The sequence below is a fragment of the Pogona vitticeps genome, chromosome 1, assembly GCF_051106095.1.
Source record: "Pogona vitticeps strain Pit_001003342236 chromosome 1, PviZW2.1, whole genome shotgun sequence".
NCBI lineage: Eukaryota > Metazoa > Chordata > Lepidosauria > Squamata > Agamidae > Pogona > Pogona vitticeps.
In genome coordinates this window covers 166,715,668-166,735,306 of record NC_135783.1, presented here as the reverse complement: position 1 = coordinate 166,735,306, position 19,639 = coordinate 166,715,668, and the positions used below count along the sequence as shown (strand labels likewise).

General features: G+C 42.4%; 2 protein-coding genes across 20 annotated transcripts in view; one reads left to right on the top strand and one right to left on the bottom strand.

The window, feature by feature from the left end:
- Positions 1 to 3,062, top strand: part of PHF11 (PHD finger protein 11) — a 47,953-nt gene extending 44,891 nt beyond the window's left edge. For 5 of the 8 annotated variants that reach the window (XR_013537685.1, XR_013537684.1, XR_013537681.1 and 2 more), the window contains 2 exons: positions 13 to 1,541; positions 2,304 to 3,062. The gene's annotated coding sequence lies outside the window, so the exon portion shown is untranslated. The remainder of the gene's footprint in view (positions 1 to 12; positions 1,542 to 2,303) is intronic. The other 3 variants (XR_012085061.2, XR_013537687.1, XR_013537686.1) reach the window with 3 other exon arrangements.
- The window catches only part of RCBTB1 (RCC1 and BTB domain containing protein 1), an 82,740-nt gene continuing 65,169 nt past the window's right edge, over positions 2,069 to 19,639 (bottom strand). For 5 of the 12 annotated variants that reach the window (XM_072993224.2, XM_072993473.2, XM_072993262.2 and 2 more), the window contains 2 exons: positions 12,227 to 12,259; positions 4,108 to 5,018 (listed from right to left, as the gene is read on the bottom strand). In XM_072993224.2, the coding sequence (XP_072849325.1) occupies positions 4,878 to 5,018; positions 12,227 to 12,259 (174 nt within the window). In that variant the 3' untranslated portion in view covers positions 4,108 to 4,877. Of the gene's footprint in view, positions 5,019 to 12,226; positions 12,381 to 14,375; positions 14,551 to 19,639 lie in introns of all 12 variants that reach the window. The other 7 variants (XR_013537650.1, XR_013537651.1, XR_013537652.1 and 4 more) reach the window with 3 other exon arrangements.

Sequence of the window (19,639 nt, the reverse complement as noted above, 5' to 3'; positions counted from 1 at the left end):
GATCTGTTTCAGAAATTTCCCTGGGGTTGATGTCAGGCTGATTGGCCTGTAGTTCCCAGGTTCCTCTTTTTTTGCCCTCCTCCAATCCTCTGGCACTTCCCCCATTTCCCATGATTTCAAGAAAATAATGGATAGCGGTTCCGATAGTTCATCTGGCCCTGGAGATCTGAACTCAGTCAAGGTGGTAAGGTATCCCTTGATTATTATTTTTATCAATCTCCAGCTGCAATCCTGCAATCCTATTTCTCCCCACACACTTCGAATTTGTTTGGAAGTTTATAGTCTTATGGGAAAAGACGGAACTAAAATATAAATTGATCCCTTTCCTTGTTCTCTGTTATCGTTTTACCATCTCCATTATGGAGCTGTGCCACTATATCTTTTGTTTGTCTTTTGCTACTCACATACCTGAATAATGCTTTTTAATTGCTTTTAGTGTCTCTAGCTTATCTCAGCTCATTCTCAGCTTATGCCCTCCTAATGCCATCCCTGCATTTCCTTGCTACTTGTCTGTACTCCTCCTTGGTGGCCTGGCCTGGCCTCCCTTCCACTTCCTGTACATGTATTTTTTGCTTTTTAGGTCCTCCCTGAGCTTTTTGTGAAGCCAGATTGGCCGTCTCCCACCTTTTTTCTTGTTGGAATTGTTTGTTGTTCTGTGTTTAGAATTTCTTCTTTTAGAAGCTCCCACCTGATGCAGCAGTGAAAGCCAGCTTTCTTGTAGCTGAAGAAATCACCTGAGCTTCAAAGTGCTTTTCAGAAGGTGCAGTGTATGCTGAAGGCATGCAAACAGTTGTGCCCTGAGCAGAGACAGGCTTTTAACAATGTCAGCTGGTGAAGAAACACTACCGCAGCCCAAATCAGGGAACTTGCACGTAATCTGTCAACACAGCTGGCTGAAGAAGCAAGTATTTATCTGGCATTTTCATTAGCCATGGACAAAAACATTGACAATACTGATACAGCTGATCTAACCACTTTTGTAAGAGGCATGAGGGCAGACTTATCCATCAGTGAGGAGCTCTTGGATGTGGTCACTGGGAGGGGCATCATCAATACAGTGGAGGAGCCTCAAAGTAAAATGAAATTGCCTTGGAAAAAGTTGGTGGGGCTTACTACTGATGACACACCTGCAGTGTGTGGACAAAGAACTGGCTTGTTTGGACTGTTGAAAGAGAAAATGCAGAAAAGTAACTGCCACACACCTCTAATAACTTAGCATTATCCACCAAGAAACTCTGTGTGGCAAGATTCTGAAACTGGATAACAATGACCAGTCACGAAAACTGTGAACTTCCTTCGTGCTCGGGGCCTTAATCATCATCAGTTCCAACCGTGGGCACAGAATATATGGATGTGCCATACCATACAGAAGCAAGGTGGCTGAGTAGGAGCACCGTTCTCAAGCGATTTTTTTAGCTTTTAAAAGAAATTGCTCTTTTCATGCAAAGTAAAGGGAACTGTCAGAGCCAAACTGGCTATGTGAATTTGCCATGCTGTGTGACATAACAGAGCATCTTACCCAGCTGAATCAGAGGCTGCAGGTACATAACGGCAATGTATGATGCAATCACAGCTTTTCAGGAAAAAAAAATGCATCTATGGAAGTCCCAGCTTGAACAAGGCAGTCTTTCCCAATTTCCTGTCTGTCAGAATAACCTCATTTCTGGCTACTTTTTCATGTGCTGGATTGGCTACCAAAGTGGATCGGCTGATTAATGAATCTGATCAGCACTTCTCTGACTTTAAGGAACAGCACTTAACCTTTACCAACTTTGCCAGTCCTTTCACTATCAATGCTGACAGCGCACTACATCACCTTCAGATGAAATTAATAGAACTTCAGTGCAACAGTAGCCTGAGAGTTAAGTTCCAGGATGCTGTAATCGAGGATTTTTACCACCACAGCTCTGACTTGAAGTTGCCCGTTGTGGCGATCTACAGGTACCTTGTAGCCCCTGTTTACTTGGCCCTCACAAGGGATCACGCCCTATTTCCTTCACGCTGCCACCAATTATATTATACACGTGTGCTGCCAACACTAAGGGTTATTGAACTTAGGAATCAGAGGTTTGACAAACATTCTTTTATTGTCAAGTAAATCATAAAGGTAAATCACATATGAACTGTATTAACAAGGATTGGATCATGTAAGCAATCATTTTTATTCCAAACTTCTATATACTTTCAATCAATATTGTGCTTATAATTTCATTCCTGCTTGTTCAATACTGTTTATCCTTCTCAATTCCCTCTCCTAACATTCTCAGCTCAATTCACCAACCCACTCCTTCTCTCTCCTTTAGGACTCCTAACTGCCATTCCACATCTCCAACTGTCTCTCTGACTCCCTGTCTCTCCCCTTCTTGGCTGCTCCCTCTTGAGCTTCTGTGATGGACAGGCAGGAATGACGTCACCTGTTGGCATTTCACTACACCCGTCTTCTGCGAACGAATGTTTTCAGTCATGAATCTGAACAAGACCAAGCATAGATGATCCATCACCAATGACAACCTCCACACTGTTTTACGGATTGCTACTGCACAAGACCTAAAGTCAGACATTGACGGACTGACCTCAGAAAAACTGTGTCAGCTATCTGGTCAAAAAACAAATAATTTAAAAAAATATTTAGGCATATACAAAATCACAAAATGTATTTCCTATAAGTACAATGTAACAATGTTTGCATTCTAGTTGTTGCTCTTTCATTTCATTTGTTTTGTGTTTGTTATATACAGAAATTGATCAATGGATGAGGAAGCTGTTTGATATCACCATATCAAGGTGAGGTGGGATCTACTTGTACAGGGCCAGGCAACATAACCTTATCAACTTTATATGCCACAGATTGCAGCCTGAATCAGCAGATTGATTTCCATGTTCACCTTTTTCCGCCGCAGCAATTATTTGTTTTGTCATAGTTCTCCCTGTCTCAGCTGGGACCAAACAGTTAAAGAACGTTAACATAATAAACAGTGCTTGGTAATATTTGATGATTTAAAAAATATCTTTGTTACTAAAACTTACTTTTCAATAAATTGTACAATAGTTGTACACTTGAATATCTGCTTGCCATTATTTCTAGACTTTGATAACAGGCGTTTACTTTCAGAGCTAGTTGTTACATTATTACTAAAACCAGTAATAATTTAATGAGGAGTATATTTAATATGATAAAGAGTAGATACATTTATATAGTCTTACAGATACAACTGGCCCTTTGAGTGCAACCATAATGCTGATGTGGCCCAAGATGAAATTTAGTTTGACACCTCTGAGCTAAACATAACAGAAAAAGGTAGTTTTTAAAAAACTGTCCAGTGTGATTTTGGGCTGTATCAACAAAAGTAAAGGTAAATTATTTGGTTAGATCTCACCTGGAATATTGCATCTAGTTTTGAACACAGTCATTTTAAGACAGATGACTGTCAAGGGAGAGCAAAAAAATAACATGAGCTGCATGGAGAGCAAGTTTTATGATGAAAAGTTATGTTGAAAGGTTATGTTGGTTATGAAGAAGTTATCACAAAATCTTCCATTTGCCAGGCCCCCAATAAATCAGATCCAGAGTTTAAAAAAAGTGGATTGCAAACTTTAGAAATTCCTGGTGGCATTAGCAATGGAATTAACTGGTTGCATTTCTTCTGTGAGAGAATTTTAAGCAAAGAGTTCATAATTATCCATCACCAATGCTGTAACAGATTTCCTGACTCTGCTGCTAGGATTCTAGGAAGACAGGAGAAAAGAAGCTACATGCTTCCTCTGTGGTTCTTAATTCAGAGATTCAACAAGGAACAACAATAAAACCAAGCAGGGGTAGAATCAAGGAGAAGGAAACAACACAGATCTTTAATGATGAAACTGAATGCCTTATGATAAGATGTCTTTAAAGGCAGTCCCATAAAGTTGAGTCCTGACTTTTTAAGGGTTTTTCCAATTCACCGCTATCCACTTTTATTTTCTAGCAGTGCACAGGTTAGTAAGTCCACTTTTTTTCAGGAAATGTCTCAGAAAAAAATTGTCCGTAGATGAACTGTGCAGACCATTCAGCATTCCCCACAATCCCAGAAGCAGCCTTGCCTACAAATCACACTTCTCATGTAAAAATAATTGTTAACGTAATTTTAATGTATAAAATAAAAACATATAATTTGCAAACAAGTTTATTATATATACAGAATTTCAATGCATTTTCCTGCAGTCACCTGCTTTTAACAACATTAGGGCCCTCAGGACAATGTTCTTTTTCACATAAATTTGATAGATTCAGTGTTAAAAGAGATGTGGAAACAGTAACATAATCCCAATTACATTAGTAAACACTAATAATCTTTGAGTCTTCAAAAGTTATATAGACTCAAATATATTTTATTTATCATTTCACAAGGCAGTTGAAGCCTTTGGGTACTGAGAGATCATGGAAACTTCATTAATATGCAAACAGAAATTAAGGAAAAATACTGGTGTTTTTTCTTTCATTTACACTTAATTGTGCAGTGAAGCATCTTGGTGCCAGCTATCTTAATACTGCTTGAAAATAAATCAAGCCAAATAAATTAACAGACCATTATTGGGAAAACCGAACAACAGCACCAAAAAAAATACTATTTTTTATATTCCTACTCTCCCATTTTTGTTCCTCCTATAATTTTATTTCCTCCTCAAAGGTGTTTAAAACCATAGAAGCATATCTAGAGCAACAAAAGCCAAACAAAATACATACTGCTTGATGTGGAGATCACCTGAGAGCCTAGCTGCAGGACAAGTGCCTTTATGCAACATGTTCTTGTCAGTTCTCTTCATTGGCAAGAACTGGAGAGAAGCACATGAAATCACACCAGTTGTAGTGGCGCCATTCCAACAGACTTGTACATCTTTCAGTTCTTAAATGCTCCATATTTACTGGCTTTAGCAATGAATTCCTTTAGCAGAGAACCATCCATTTGCCAAAAAGCTGCAGTTTGAGTGACTTCAGTCAAGTGATTGACACAAAACTTAAAGCAGAATTCTTCTAAATCCTAGACACAAAACAAAGTTTTAATTAACTTTGCTGATAATGAAAACGATGCTGTTAGTTTGCGGTGTTTGTGTTTTGGTATTCACAATTTAAAAAAATGTTATAGTAGAATCGAGGCTTGCAGAGTTTAATTGTCTGCACTAGAGGGACTAGTATGTCTTCTGCCACCCCCTCAGATTTCCTTGTTCTCTCTGAGCTTAGCTACAATCCTCACAATAGAAGGGAAGGGCCACATAGAACTAGTTTACCGACTCAAGGATCAAATCCATTTTGAGACCCAGCTAGAGTACACCCATTAAAATCAATGGGATGTATTAATTAACAAGTCTCACTCATTTCTGTGGTCCATTCAAAATTTAGTTTTAGTTCAAAGTCCTTCTCCCTAGTGCTGGAGGGAGGGACCCTCCTGGAAAATCCTCAGTGAATATAGATAGAGGGGGGAAGGAGGGTGAGACATACAGAGAAAGAAGTGGATCAATACAATTTCTGACAGTTTTGGATCTGTTTAGGGGTCTCAGTGTCAAACCACTGAGACTGTTGAAAAGGTCCCTTTACTTCAAAATGTAATATACTGTTGCTAAGCCATGGTAAATATAGCATTGCAACATTGAGTAATCAAGACTTAATGAATATTTTTCAGATCAGGCGTACTGCAACTCTTCCTTCCACCCACAACCAAACAATATGGGATTTCCCCCCTACCGATATGTCACAAATGCTTTCTTCTAACAGAGGCAGATTTTGATATTTTATTGTTACACCAAATGATTGGTTTGTAGTTAGTACAATTTTCAGTTCATATATTCTCTTTACAATACAAATATTTTAGAGGCTTCCAAAGTGATACTGTATAGTAGAGGGGACATGCTTTTATCCCCTTGACCCAAATGTTCAAGGTGATCTTGACACAGAAAATGAAATCAGGGAAAAATTAAGAGAAGAAAATATTGCAGTAATTGTTCCCTTCAGTTACACCCACACAGATAGGATAAATGTGTGCTCTGTTTGTAACAAAGGTAAATCTTCTGTATGCTACATGATGATGTCCTTGAGCAGCTGGCCATGGAATCAACTGGAAAGGAAGTGACTCTAGCTCTGATTTTAAGCAGCACCCAGGATATATTGCAAGTGTTCTTTACAGTTACTGAATCATTTAGAAACCATGACCACAGGACAAATTTAAAACTTAATTTAAAAGTAAAAAGTGCTATTCCATTTGAGTTTAAAAGAAAAAACTCTCTAAAATAAATTGAAAGGCGAAAAGGAGGTTCCAAGTGCTTGAGACCACTCATTGTGGTCTCTCCACAATGTTTGGGGCTTCATTAATATCACAATAGAAGTTCAGAATGTCTACTGCAGGTCAAGAAAGTGTTACAGAAATTAGAAAATATATTGATCTTTTTCTTTTCCAATAGTGAGTTTCTTTAAAAGCTTTATTAGCTTCAGAAACTCAGAATCAGCATTCTTTAAAAGTAATGCCTCCCAAAACATTGCAGCTGGGGGGAAATTGTCTCCTTCACCTACACCAGGAGTCTAAAAGGCCAAGCAAAGGTAAAGGGTGAAAGGTAAATCCTTCCAAGAGAAGAGCTGTGTCAGCATTCCAATGCATTACACCAGATGCAGCATGTGAAGATGGGGTGACCATATTTACAGAATGCCCTTGTTTGACTATTGTCCAGAGTGACAAAAAGGGTTATCAAGGCTATGCTTGTGCCACCTCAAAATAACAACAGTAACAACAACAGAACACATATGTAACTCTACATCAGGATTGCTTGCAGAAAATCAGAAGTTGTTCTGCTGTCACCAGCATTAAACAACTAGCTTTGTTTTGGGAAGAATCCTATATAGTATGTATGCTCTTCTGTATCAAATTGAGCTGCTCGTATTTTTGTTCACAGAACAAAGAGCTCTGTCTTGCAGGACTAAGTCTTTTAAATTAACCTCTTTTCCTATTTGCAAATTTATTGTGTGGGTTCTCTTCAATTCTTTTCTCTTCCATTTCAAAAAATATGTTGCACAGTTGGAGAGGCTGTATGAAAACGTGCAATAAAAGCTGTTAACAGAATGGAGCAGCTCCCCCTTGAAGGAAGGTTAGCATGTTTAAGGTTTTTATGAAAGAATGCTGAGCAACAGAGGATGTGAGAGGGTTGTATAAAATTACACACTTGACTAAGGAGACTATGTCCTCAGTCCCTCACAATTATTTTGGTCAATTGTTGAAGCTAAAGGGCGGAAAAGTCAGGACTAATCAAAGGAAGAATTTCTGCACAAGATACACAATTAAACTATAGAATCTGTAACCACAAGGTATAGTGGTAGTTGCCAAATTGGGTGCCATCAATGGCTAAAAGGTAAAGGTAAAGGTTCCCCTTGACAATTTTTGTCCAGTCGTGTTCGACTCTAGGGGGCGGTGCTCATCCCCGTTTCCAAGCCATAGAGCCAGCGTTTGCCCAAAGACAATCTTCCGTGGTCACATGGCCAGTGCAACTTAGACACGGAATGCTGTTACCTTCCCACCGAGGTGGTCCCTATTTATCTACTTGCATTTGCATGTTTTCGAACCGCTAGGTTGGCAGGAGCTGGGACAAGCGACGGGTGCTCACTCCGTTGCGTGGATTTGATCTTACGACTGCTTGGTCTTCTGACCCTGCAGCACAGCCTTCTGCGGTTTAGCCCACAGCGCCACCACGTCCCCATCAATGGCTACTAGTATATTATTCCTAAGATCAAAGTCAGTAGGTCTGTATTGTACTGGCTGTTCAGAAACATTAAAAGGAAGAGTGACTGCATGCATTCATGTTCTGCTTGTAACTGAATACAGGACTAGATGGGACTTTGGTAAAATCCACCATGGCTCTCCTTCTGTTCATTATGAAGATGTAACACATTTAGGAAATAAATTATAGAGTAAAAACTCCAGTGTACAGCAAACATGTATTGGAAGTGTTCTTTATTCCAATACAAAATATGTGTCTTATTTTGCATGCATTTGAAAATGCTGTTGAAAAATTGTCATGTTACACAGATAAAGCACTTCAAATGCCCTTGCATTTAAAGTGTGCACTTCAAATGCATACCATTTCACAATGTAAGACATTAGGCTAGCAAAATAAATGGCATAAAGCTTTAAAAAAATAAAAAATTAAAGATAATTAATTATGAGATACTAAAAATAAATCACAATACTACTCTGAATCTAAAAGGTATACATACTGGCTGAAATTATGTTGTTTAGCATACTGTGTTGCACTAGAGTCTAGTGCAACATAGTCGGGATGAATGCCGAGCTTATCTGAAGGATCCATAGATTCAAATGGGCCTACTGTGAATTACAACTTTACCACAGTGAATCACAATGAGATCAGACCTATTTGAATCAACAGAACTTATGGAGGAGTTGATTCACTAAATCTGCACTGCAACAAGTAGCAGGATTTCAGCCATTATATGCAACTTATAAATAAGTGTCCTGCTTAAAAACACAGTTCCATGTTTGTAAAACATGTGATTTAACTAAGAGTATAAAAGTGATACAGCATCTAAGGTCAAAAAGGAAGTTAATTATGTCACAATGATGAGATATATAGTCAGAGAAATGTAAGATGGAGTCAGACAGGTTCTGTGTGAAGATGATTTGAGAGACATTGGAATGAGTTTTTCTAAATGCCATGAGAGTGTTTTTCTAAGGTCTGTTACAATGTGGTTTGAGATAACACTGAAGGCCGAACTGAGAGGTCCATGGAAAACTCAACATTCTGAGCTAATTGGAGAACAGATAACACACCTGGGCTCTCATGGAAATAAAGGGACGAGGAAGGTGGTACAGCCTCTTGAGGCTAATTGGTTAACAGCCAGAATTGTCAAGAAGAAGGGAGGAGTTAGAGAAGAAAGTAGAAAATGGACGATGGGTTACATGGAAATGAATTCAATGATGCTGAATGGAGATTTGAGTGTTGTTCCGATCTGGGTTCGATTCCATGAAGGAGAGAGGGTGTAAGTAAGGACAGAGAAGCCCATTATAACCCACCTTAGTCAGCTTAGTAGTTTATTATTTTAATGGGAAATAGTTATTTTATTTAACTGCAGTGATCTTTGAATATGTTCTTTATGCTAAAGCTTGTGCAATATGAACTGATTCTAATGCAATTCTATTTTTCTAATAACAATTAAATACAAAAATTCTACAAAAGGACTGGTCTCTTGAACAGCCGGGTCTGCCTAAATCAAGGAAGTGGAGAGGGCCACAAACTAGCTATCTTTAAGAGTTCATGTGCCTGTACTTGTAAAGTACTGAGTAAGAGTAAAAATGTTCTTTTAAGGTCAGACTTATTCAAAGGGCTTACGCGAGGCGAGAGGTTCTCGCCGGAGTGTCATCCTCCCTCAAGATGAAACAGCGGGGAGTTGATACCCGGGAATTAGAGCCGGAACTGTCAAGGATGACAGTGGCCATTCAGACTGGGAGTGATTTGGTGGGAAGAGAAGAAAGAGGGAGGTCCGTCGTGGAGGCACGAATGGGAGATATAAAAGAGGAGGTGGACGTAATACTGGGGGGCTGGGAAATGATATGGATAGAGGACGCATGGACTGGGAAATGGGAGAAGGTGCAGGTCCCTAGGGAAGAAGCTGATTATAGACGGAGAAGAGGGCTGCCACAGCGTCCTTCCTACTGGGGCGAGTCGGAAGCCAGAGAGTGGAGCAGGCGGCTCAGGGAAGAGAAGGAGGCGGTAGAAAGGAAGGAAAAAGAATGTCAGTTATGGCATCTGGAGGAAGCACAGAGGAGGGGATACCTGAGGGACTGTGGGCCCCTCTTCGAGAGGAAGACCCTTACGGGTCGGAGAGCCAAGATGAAGGGACCACCCTGTTATTAAACCCTGAAACAGAGGCTGTGGAGATGGAAAGCAGTAACCCATTTTTGAAGGGACCTTGGAACGACTCAAACTGTAACCCCTTTAATAAAGATGTTTGGATGCCCTCACTGGACCTGTTGGCGACAAGAGAAAATGCAGAAGTTGAGTTTGAGCATACGGAAATGTTGTTACATGTTCCAATAAAACATAGTTATGATCTTCCAACGCGAGTATCCCCAGTGTCTCTGTTGAAACCAGAAGAGGTAAAGTTTAAACCCTCACAGCTATGCATTGCTGAGATCTTGGGACTTGCCCCAGCGCAAAGTGGTAGGTAGGCAGTCTGCCGAGCTCTCTGACCGAGTGCAACTTGCCCTCTAGTGCACCACATAGCATACAGTAGTTAAGGTAAAGTTTCCCCTTGATATTTAGTCCAGTCGTGTCCGACTCTAGGGGGCGGTGCTCATCCCTGTCTCCAAGCCATAGAGCCAGCGTTTGTCCATAGACAGTTTTCTGTGGTCACGTGGCCAGTGCAACTGGACACGGAATGCTGTGACCTTCCCACCGAGGTGGTACCTATTTATCTACTCAGATTTGCATGCCTTTGAACTGCTAGGTTGGCAGGAGCTGGGACAAGTGACGGGTGCTCACTCCATCATGTGATTCGATCTTACGACTGCTGGTCTTCTGACCTTGCAGCACAGAGGCTTCTGCGTTTTAACCCGCAGCACCACCATGTCCCTTTTACAGTAGTTAACCCCTTTTAAAAACTTCTTGATGGGCTTTATCTATTGAAGTGAAGTTATTTAATTTACTAATTATCTTAATCAGTTTTCCTTTTAATAAGAGGTAAACGGAAGTTATTGCTGCTCTCTTTCAGCTGAAGTGAAGATCTGGAACAGATCTCTTACTTACTTCCACTTAGCTGGAAGGAACTGGAGATCCACTCCTGATCAAGGACAGCAAATATCTGGTCTTTTGCAAATTGGGCAGACGTCTTTCAGGGTGAAGGCACTGCATCAATGACAGAGCACGCTTCATGTCTAGAGTGTGCAGAGCTGTCTCAAGTGGTGAAGATGGTGTGGGAAAGAAAACAGGAAGGCCAGATGGCTGGTTCAAATGGAAGGCAGAAAATACCCTAGGCAAGATGGTAAGGTCTGGCCATACGGTTACCCCACAGAAAAGAGGATCTGCACTTAGAGTAGCCAGTCCTCCAGTCCTGCAAGCCAAGGTTACCGCCAGGAGAAAGGCAGTTTTGAGGGTTAGCAAGTGGAGCGATGCTGATGCCAAGGGCTTGAAGGAAGGCCTCAAAAGCTGCTGAGGTGTAAGTGGTCTATAGAGAGGTCGCATATTCTCCAGGCTTCGGAGAAACAGCTTGCAGGTAGAACGCCAGTCTCAGGCAAAACAGGTGAAGGAGAAACTGAAGAAATGAGTTCAGAGATGTTGGCCTAGTAGGCAAATGTTGTCTTGATGCAAAGAGACAGAACGCTTACCCATTATAGGAGTAGGTCAAGGTGACAGAAGGTTTGCGAGCATGATTGAGTATGTCTGTTACAGACGGGCAAGTTTCCAAGCCAACAGGTGGAGGGACTCGAGGTCTGGATGAAATATCCGACAGTAGATGAGAGACCAGCTGCAGCGTGATGTATTCCGTGGCTCACAGGAGCAGGATCGAGAACCATGGCTGGCGAGGCGACCAAGCATGACGTTTGCATACTCATGTTGGACTCGAACGAGTCCTTTGAAGAAGGGGGAAAGGTGGAAACATGTAACTGAGGCCCCATGACCAATTCATCAGGAAGGTGCCCCCTAGGGAGTTGCAGCCGATGCCGGCTCAGGAGCAGAACATGGCCCACTTATTGCTCATCCGGGATGCGAAAATGTCTATGTCTGGAGTCCCCCATCAACAACAATGAAAGAAGGCATCGTCGAGAGCCTGGTTGTGAGAGCAGAACTGTAGTCTGCTGAGATGGACTGCCACGGAATTGTTCTCGCCCTGGATAAATGTGGCGGGCATAACATCATTCCGAAAAGTCGATGGTGTGAAAGAGAAGACATAACGAATGAGTGTCGCTCTGCTTGTTTATATAATAAAGTGCAGTGGTATTGTCCAATGTGACCTGGACCCACAGAATAGGGGCTCGGAGGCCCGAAAGGCCTTAGTAATTGACAGGAGCTCCAGCCCATTGTTACGCAGGCCGGCTTCTATCATGGACAAGCGGCCATGGGCAACATGGTGGCGTAAACAAGCGCCCCCCCAGCAAGACGGGCTGGCCTCTGCAGTTAAGAGACCAAAGGGTCTCCCAATCTGTAAGTTGGGGGGTCCCCACCAATTCAATTGTGCAGCAAGTTCTGGAGTTACCTGGAGCAACATGGATCGGTGGTCGCAAGATATCTGAAAAAAAGAAACCAGGCTTGAAGGGACCGCATCCTCAGTCGAGCATGCTGTCCCACAGCAGTGGTAGATGCCATCAGCCCTAGAAGTCACTGGCCCTGTAGGACAGGGAATCAAACGCCTGAAGAAAAGAAGCATAACAAATCATGCATTTTCACAGGCTTGTTGTCAGGGGGGAAAAAGCTGCTTCAAGAAAGCATCCAAAGTCATACAATGTACACATTGTGTAGGTTGCAAAGCCGACTTCTCTATGTTGACGTTAGTCCTAACGCTGACAAAAGAGACAGTGATTCCCTCAACTGAAACCCTGAGAAAGCATTGATGGTTTGACCAGATGCTAGCATGAAAATGAGCATCTTATGGTAAACCAACTCCCTGGATGTAACATGTGAATAACAGAGTCCAAGGAAGCCATACAGAATCTACGTAGAGTAATAAAAGAATTCAGGCCTCCAAAATCAAGGATGGGCCAGAGGCCTCCATCCTTTTTTTGGGGGGGGGGGTTAAGGTGAGGGAACTCCAATTGGAAAGACTAGGGGTCAAACGGACTGATTGGTCAACGACAGAGAAGTCAGGTGCAGTAAAGAGACTGCTTAGTCTTGTGGTCCTGCCTGTGGTTTTATTGGTCAGGGCTCTGCCCGCCCACATGTCTGGGTGGTGGCAGTTGGTAACTTTGGGGTTGGGGCCTTTGACATTCCCGGGATGCCCCAGGCTGGTAGGAACAACTCCAGGTACTTGTGGTTGTTACGCCGCAAATGACCGTACCGCTATTAGAGCTTGATCAGGTCATCAAGAATAACATCAGTTTTCTGATGAAAAAGCCCTATACAATCAAATGGCAGGTCCTCAACTTGCCAGTTGTTTGGATGTTGGTTTCAAAGCATGCCGAGCAGTAATGCACTCATGACACGCCAGCCCCATTGCCCCCTGGTGATATGGGAGGCCTTAACTGTAAAGGTGCACAGGAGTTAACCACAAAATTGGCAATGTCAAATTCAGTAAGTGGTGATGATAAGCATCCATGACAGAGGAGTAGTTGGCTACCTGCAGAATGGGCAATGACAAATTCCATAAGTGGTGATAAGCATCCACGGCAGTGCAGCAATTGGCTACATGGTGGCCAGAAACTTAAAAAGCCGACCAAAGAACTCTTTATTGGGGATATGAAGAATAACCTGCTAATGGTAAAGGAGGGTGACTATCTGCAGCAACTGATATGGGTATAGGAAGATAGGTTGGAAAATCTTCCTCCACCTCTGACTCATGTGAGTCCCAATCCTGAATAAGGTAAGTCCTTCTGACGATTAGGGGAGAAGTCTTTCTTAGCATGAGCCTGACCAACATCAGTCTTGACACAGTTGCCGGGACGGAGAGGGCTGAATGGGTTAACAGCGGGTTCGACTGAGCCTGTGAATACTTTGCTGCTGGAGCTGAGTTCGAGGGAGCACTACTCCTTCGAGGCATAGGTGGAGGCACAAAGCGCTTCTTAGCCCATGGCTCAGTGCCAGGTGGAGTGGGGTGGCGGAAAAAGCTCACAGCTCCTATACTGAATAAAAGGGGCTGGTCCTGCATGAACTTGTAAGCATGACAGGACCGTCCTGAGGAAAATTACTCAGGTCTACCTGACAGCAGCAGGGTTCTTTGGTTGACTCCTATGAGTCTTTTCCCTATGAGCCTACACTGGTGCCGGCGTCTGAGGTGGGACCGCAGGCTGTGTGAACGAGCCCATTGATAACTGAGGGCTGTTTTGTGCCAAATTATCAAGCACCAACAGGGCCCCCTGTTTTTTTAAAGGCAAAGCTAGGCTGCTGAATGTTGCCAGAAAGCTCTGGCTTTGGCACCCATCTGTCTCTGGAAATAGCAGCTCATGCCCATTGATAAATGAGGGCTGTTTTATGCCAAGCCACCAAAAAGGTGCTATCCCAGTCAGGCATATCACTGACAGGTGGGGCTGGAAGTGGGAGCTGCAGGGGGCTCTTTCTTTCCCCAAAGGCAAAGCCAAGGCTTACCATATGTTGCCAGAACATCTTCAGCCTCGGCACCATGGTCTAGAGGGGCGAGGTATAAATTTAATAAATAAATAAATAAATAAATATCCGGAATTAGTAGCACCAACCTCCACAGAGGCTTTTACCCCAGTCAGTAGAATCACTGACAGGCAGGGATGGCAACAGGAACTGCAGGGGTCCTTTCTTCTTCCCAGGGCAAAGCTAGGGCTACCGTATGTTGCTGGGATATCTCCGACTACGGTGCCCAGCTCTCTGCAGACTTAGCTCAGATGCTGTCCTCTTCTTTTTTAACATGAAAAGGAAGATTACAAAGAGGTGGCTAGCTGTTGCTCTTGGGCCTGGGGGTAGCCTTGTTAAGAAGGATAAAGAGAGGTTACTTTAAGAGAAAAGCCCTGAGGGCTCCGAAGCTGGCTTTGTAAAGGCGTTGTAAGCTTTTTACAAAGAGTACTAAACACCAGCTGGTGCTCTTCCCCCAGGAAGAAGAAACAACTTGTTACTAAAGAAAGAACAAGGGGAGGTCAAAGAAAGGAAAGATAAAGATAGAATAGGGTTTTTTTTACTTGTGAAGTTCCGAACGAAGCTGCTGCTACAGGAGGTCCCAGCACTAAGTGCTTAAAGCTCTGAAAGTTTCTGAGACTGCTCTGCTTGAGCGTAAATTAACCCAATAGTGTGTACTCACAGAGGCCACAAAGGAGAACCAATGGATGCAATTATCCAACAGGCTCATGGCAGAAAAACACCTCAGGAGGCGAACATAAGATTACTTTGACACAAACTGAAGAAAGGCTTGAGAGAACAACCAGGTCTTAAGTTGCCTCCCAAAACCTAGGAGGGATGGAGCTAGTCACACCTCTAGTAGAAGGGAAATCTAGAGTGTGGCAGCCATCACATAGAAGGCCTGTGCTACCCGGAGCATTCCCATATAAGAGGTGGGAGTGGGGTGGGTGGATGTTTTGGGGGAGAGGTGCTCAACTGCATTCAAAATGCTCTCAGAGATATTGAATGTGACTTGGAGAAAACACCTGAAACTCAGACAAACTCGGACAAACTGAATTGTCTTGAAGCTACTCTGATGGACAAGATCCGAAAGTTAATTCATGAACAGCACACAAAAAACTATTCAAGGAGTTGAAGTTTACCTGAAAAAAGTGGTGGATCTAATTTATTCTCTAGATAGGTTTCTGAAATCACTTTGGGATAGCTATGAATAGTTGGACCTGGATGCTAGGAACCTCTGTGGCAACACAGACTACAAAGCAACTACAGGGAGACCAAGAAAGAGAAACAAATATTATGGTGTGAATCCAACATCAATCTCAGAGGAAATTGTCCTCTCCTCAAAAGAAGAATTTAGATGTGGAACTTTCAATGTCATTTTAGATCAGCCTTACAAAAATGCAGGTAGGAAACCAATCACTGTGTGATAGGTTCAAAGTCACAGTCAACTTATGCTGTCTACTTGATGCAGAGATAAGAACTGAAGCTGAGAAATGGATCACTGCTTTCCCCTGTGATTTCAGTAAGGCATTCATAGACAACATTGTCCATTTTGCAGCCTTTGCCAAGATCAGATCGTGTCTCACTCCACCTCAACAGCATGATATCCATTATGGATATCACTCACTGATATATTTTCAAGTGTTACACAGCTCTTAAAATGCGAGCATGATGGTCACTAGTTTTTCAGGAGAGAGATCATTCAGCAAACTGGCACTAATAAAGAATTATCTGAGGACCACGATTACCCATGAAAAGCCAAGTGCTCTGCACCTACTGGATGTAAACAGCAGTGTTCTAAAGAAGATATGGTTTGAGGAGTTCATTAAAGATTTTTCATACCAAATGTAGAAAGACTTTTTGTAGATACACTGTAGCAGTAGATATAGTTGTGTGATGGATATAGTTGTAAGTTGGTAAAACTTACTGTACTTAGACCTGAAACTTTTGCATTGATAGGTTTAGAGTTTAACTTGGTTGTGTAAATTGTTAAGCCATTGTTACCTATGGAAACTAAAGAATAGTTTAGCTCTATGGAAACTAAAGAACTCTATGGAAACTAAAGAATAGTTTCCATAGAGCTATGTTCTTTGTAATCTGACTTACCTAAAAATCTACTTGGAGTGTTTCTGTTATGTATTTAAATGTATGCTGGGACGTGGTGGCGCTGCGGGTTAAACCGCAGAAACCTCTGTGCTGCAAGGTCAGAAGATCAGCAGTCATAAGATCAAATCCACATGACGGAGTGAGCCCCCGTTGCTTGTTCCAACTCCTGCCAACCTAACAGTTAGAAAGCATGTAAAAATGCGAGTAGATAAATAGGTACCACCTCGGTGGGAAGGTAACAGCTTTCTGTATCTAGTCGTGCTGGCCACGTGACCATGGAAACTGTCTACAGACAAACGCTGGCTCCATGGCTTGGAAATGGGGATGAGCACCGTGCCCTAGAATCGGACACAACTGGACTAAATGTTAAGGGGAACCTTTACCTATTTAAATGTATGCATTTATTTACTTCAGATATATAATTAACCTTTCTACGAACATATAAATTCTAATGACATGCAATAAATGAACTCTGATGTGTAAATTTGGTGATTTGCCATGTATCTTAATTCCTGTGTATGAGGGGAGCCCCAAATCTGAAGTGCCCCGGGCCTGCATGCAACTGCGAGAAATTTTGTGCAAATAAATGTAATAAATGTATAAATAAATAAATGCAGTCTGAGAATTAAAGCGTTAAATAATTTGTGTGAGATTTCCGTTTGAGGACAGCCCAAAAACTGATTAAGCAGAGGGAGAATAAGCTTAATGCTTTGTTCATGACAGAACGAGCAGAGTAACATAGCTAACTATAAAGATACAGCTAGCAGAAGTTTGGCAAGAAGTTTAGTAGATGAGATCTATAACAAATTTTAATCAAGACACAAGACAGAGTCTTAGCCTTTAACATCTCAAGAAAAGATTCAACAATTCATCTTCCTCTTTTAATTCAGTTCAACAACACTATGTCTATTTTGATGAAATCAAGCGGCACTGACTGTGTTATAGATCCAAATGAAAGCACATGTAATAGGACTTGCGAGAGCGATCAGTAAGATGCCAACAAGATCCTGACCTGCAGCAGCAAGATTAATGGAAACAGTTTTCCTTCTGGTGAATGTAATGCCTATGGAGTTAAGACAGAGGTTTAATTTGTTCCTTTTTAAAAATAATTTTTAATTTTTTCATATCAGGGTAGGGAATGGAGGGGAACAATGAGGATAAGGACAGAAGGGAAGTGAGATTAAAAATGTACCTTACAAATAATTTATATAGTTTGCATATACAGTGGTGCCTCGCTTAGCGATCGCTCCGTATAGCGACGAAATCGCTTAGCTATGCTGTTTTTGCGATCACAAGAGCGATCACTTAGTGATGTCTTCTTTGGGGAAAATTCGCTTTGCCCCCATTTTTGCACAGGTGATCGGTGGTTCCAAAATGGCCACTGGGTAAACAAAATGGCCGCACGCTGTTTTGCCTTGCTTTAGAGGCACCAAAAATGGCCACTGCAATGGAGGATTTTCGTATAAGGTTAGTTTTGAAGCCCATAGGAACACATTAAACACATTTCTATGGGCTTTTTAAAATCGCTAAGCGATGAAATCGCTTAGCAGCGATTTTTGCTGCACGGATTAACATCGCTAAGCGAGGCACCACTGTAGTACACGATAAATTCAAATTATACTTTGAATATGTTACACAATCCATTCCAGACATACATGATATTAATCTAATCATTGACTACATGACTGTCTATTTTTTTATATCATCCGTTACTCTTTCTATTTTGGAACTATACATATAGTTTTTCCCAACATTTCTGGTGGTTCTTTTTCCTTGTTTCATCTAGCCATTCTAATAATTTGTCCATTTCTGCAGGTTCAAAAGTTTTGGCTATCAGTTCCTGAAATCTGTGGTATTTCAGGCTCCTTCCAGTGTTCTGCAAAAACTAATCTTGCAGCTGTTATAATGCCTAAGTTTTTTTTTTGCAAGGTTCATTGAGTCCGGCAAAATAGTTAATAAAAAATAATTCAGGTTTCATACCGTGTTTCCCCGATAATAAGACCTATCCCGAAAATAAGCCCTCCCCTTACTGTGTAAGATTCCTCTAAAATAAGCCCTCCCCCGAAAATAAGCCCTATTGAGATTGATTTTCGCGCCCTTGCGAGGGGAGGGTGCGAAGCCGCAGGAGCCTCCATGGCTGCTGCTGGGGGCTGAGCAAAGGCGTCTCTGGGCGGCGGCGGCCGGAGGCCCCTACCGAGCCATGGGGACCAGGAGCCGAGAGGGGCGCGCTTGACCCACCACCACCGTGGGAGGAGCTGCTGCCCATCTACGTACCGTAGCAGCCCCGCCGTCCCATTGCCGGGCAGCGAAAGGAGGACAGGCGGGCGAGGGCAGGCGGGGGGGCGGCGGGCGCGGGCTCGCCTGGGCGAGAGAAAGCGCGGACCGGCCGGGCCAGCCTTCCAGCTCCCGGGAGCAGCAGCAGCAGCAGGAGCCGGCCGGCTCCTCAAGAGGAATTGCCGGCTTCCCATAGCGAGCAGGGGCGGCAGGAGATTCCTTCCTCCCCCCGCCCACCTCACCCTCTGGCCGGCTTCCGAAGGACCAACAAGGGCGAGATGAGATTGATTTTCGCGCCCTCGGTAAGCGAGGGGAGGGCGCAAAAACGCTGTGCTCGGCCATTTCGGCTATCAATGTTCATTAAAATAAGCCCTCCCCTGAAAATAAGCCCTCTGGTGTTTTTCTGTCCCCCAAAAATAATAAGACAGTGTCTTATTATCGGGGAAACACGGTAGGAACTGGACTTACAAGAACCTCTTATAAGAACAGCCTCACTTTGTCCCAAATCCACCACATGTGATCGAATGATCCTTATGTTTACACTTTCAACATATATTTGATATTTGGGCATTCATTTTGGCTAAAATTAGGGGTATCATATACCACCTGTAAAACATTTTGTAAATATTCTCTTTAAATGTGACAGATTTAGTTAATTTTATATTTGTTTTCCATATTCATTCCATATCACTCTATATATTGTGCCCAACATTCTGTGCCCAATAGCTTAATATGCTTTCCTTCTGTCTCTAGAAGGATTCTATCAAATGGTGTATTTTGTAAATAGAAGCCTTGTTGTTTTTCTTTAACAAATCTTGATGATAACTGAGAACAAATCTTGATGATAGCTGAGATTGAGCCCACCAGTCCATTTCAATTCCTTGATCCACTAATTCTTGTTGGGCTTTGAGAGAGCCATCAATGTTTAAGATCTCACTGTATTTTACTATTTTCTTATTATCTTTCAGGTTTTTTTGGGGGGGGGGGCAAATGC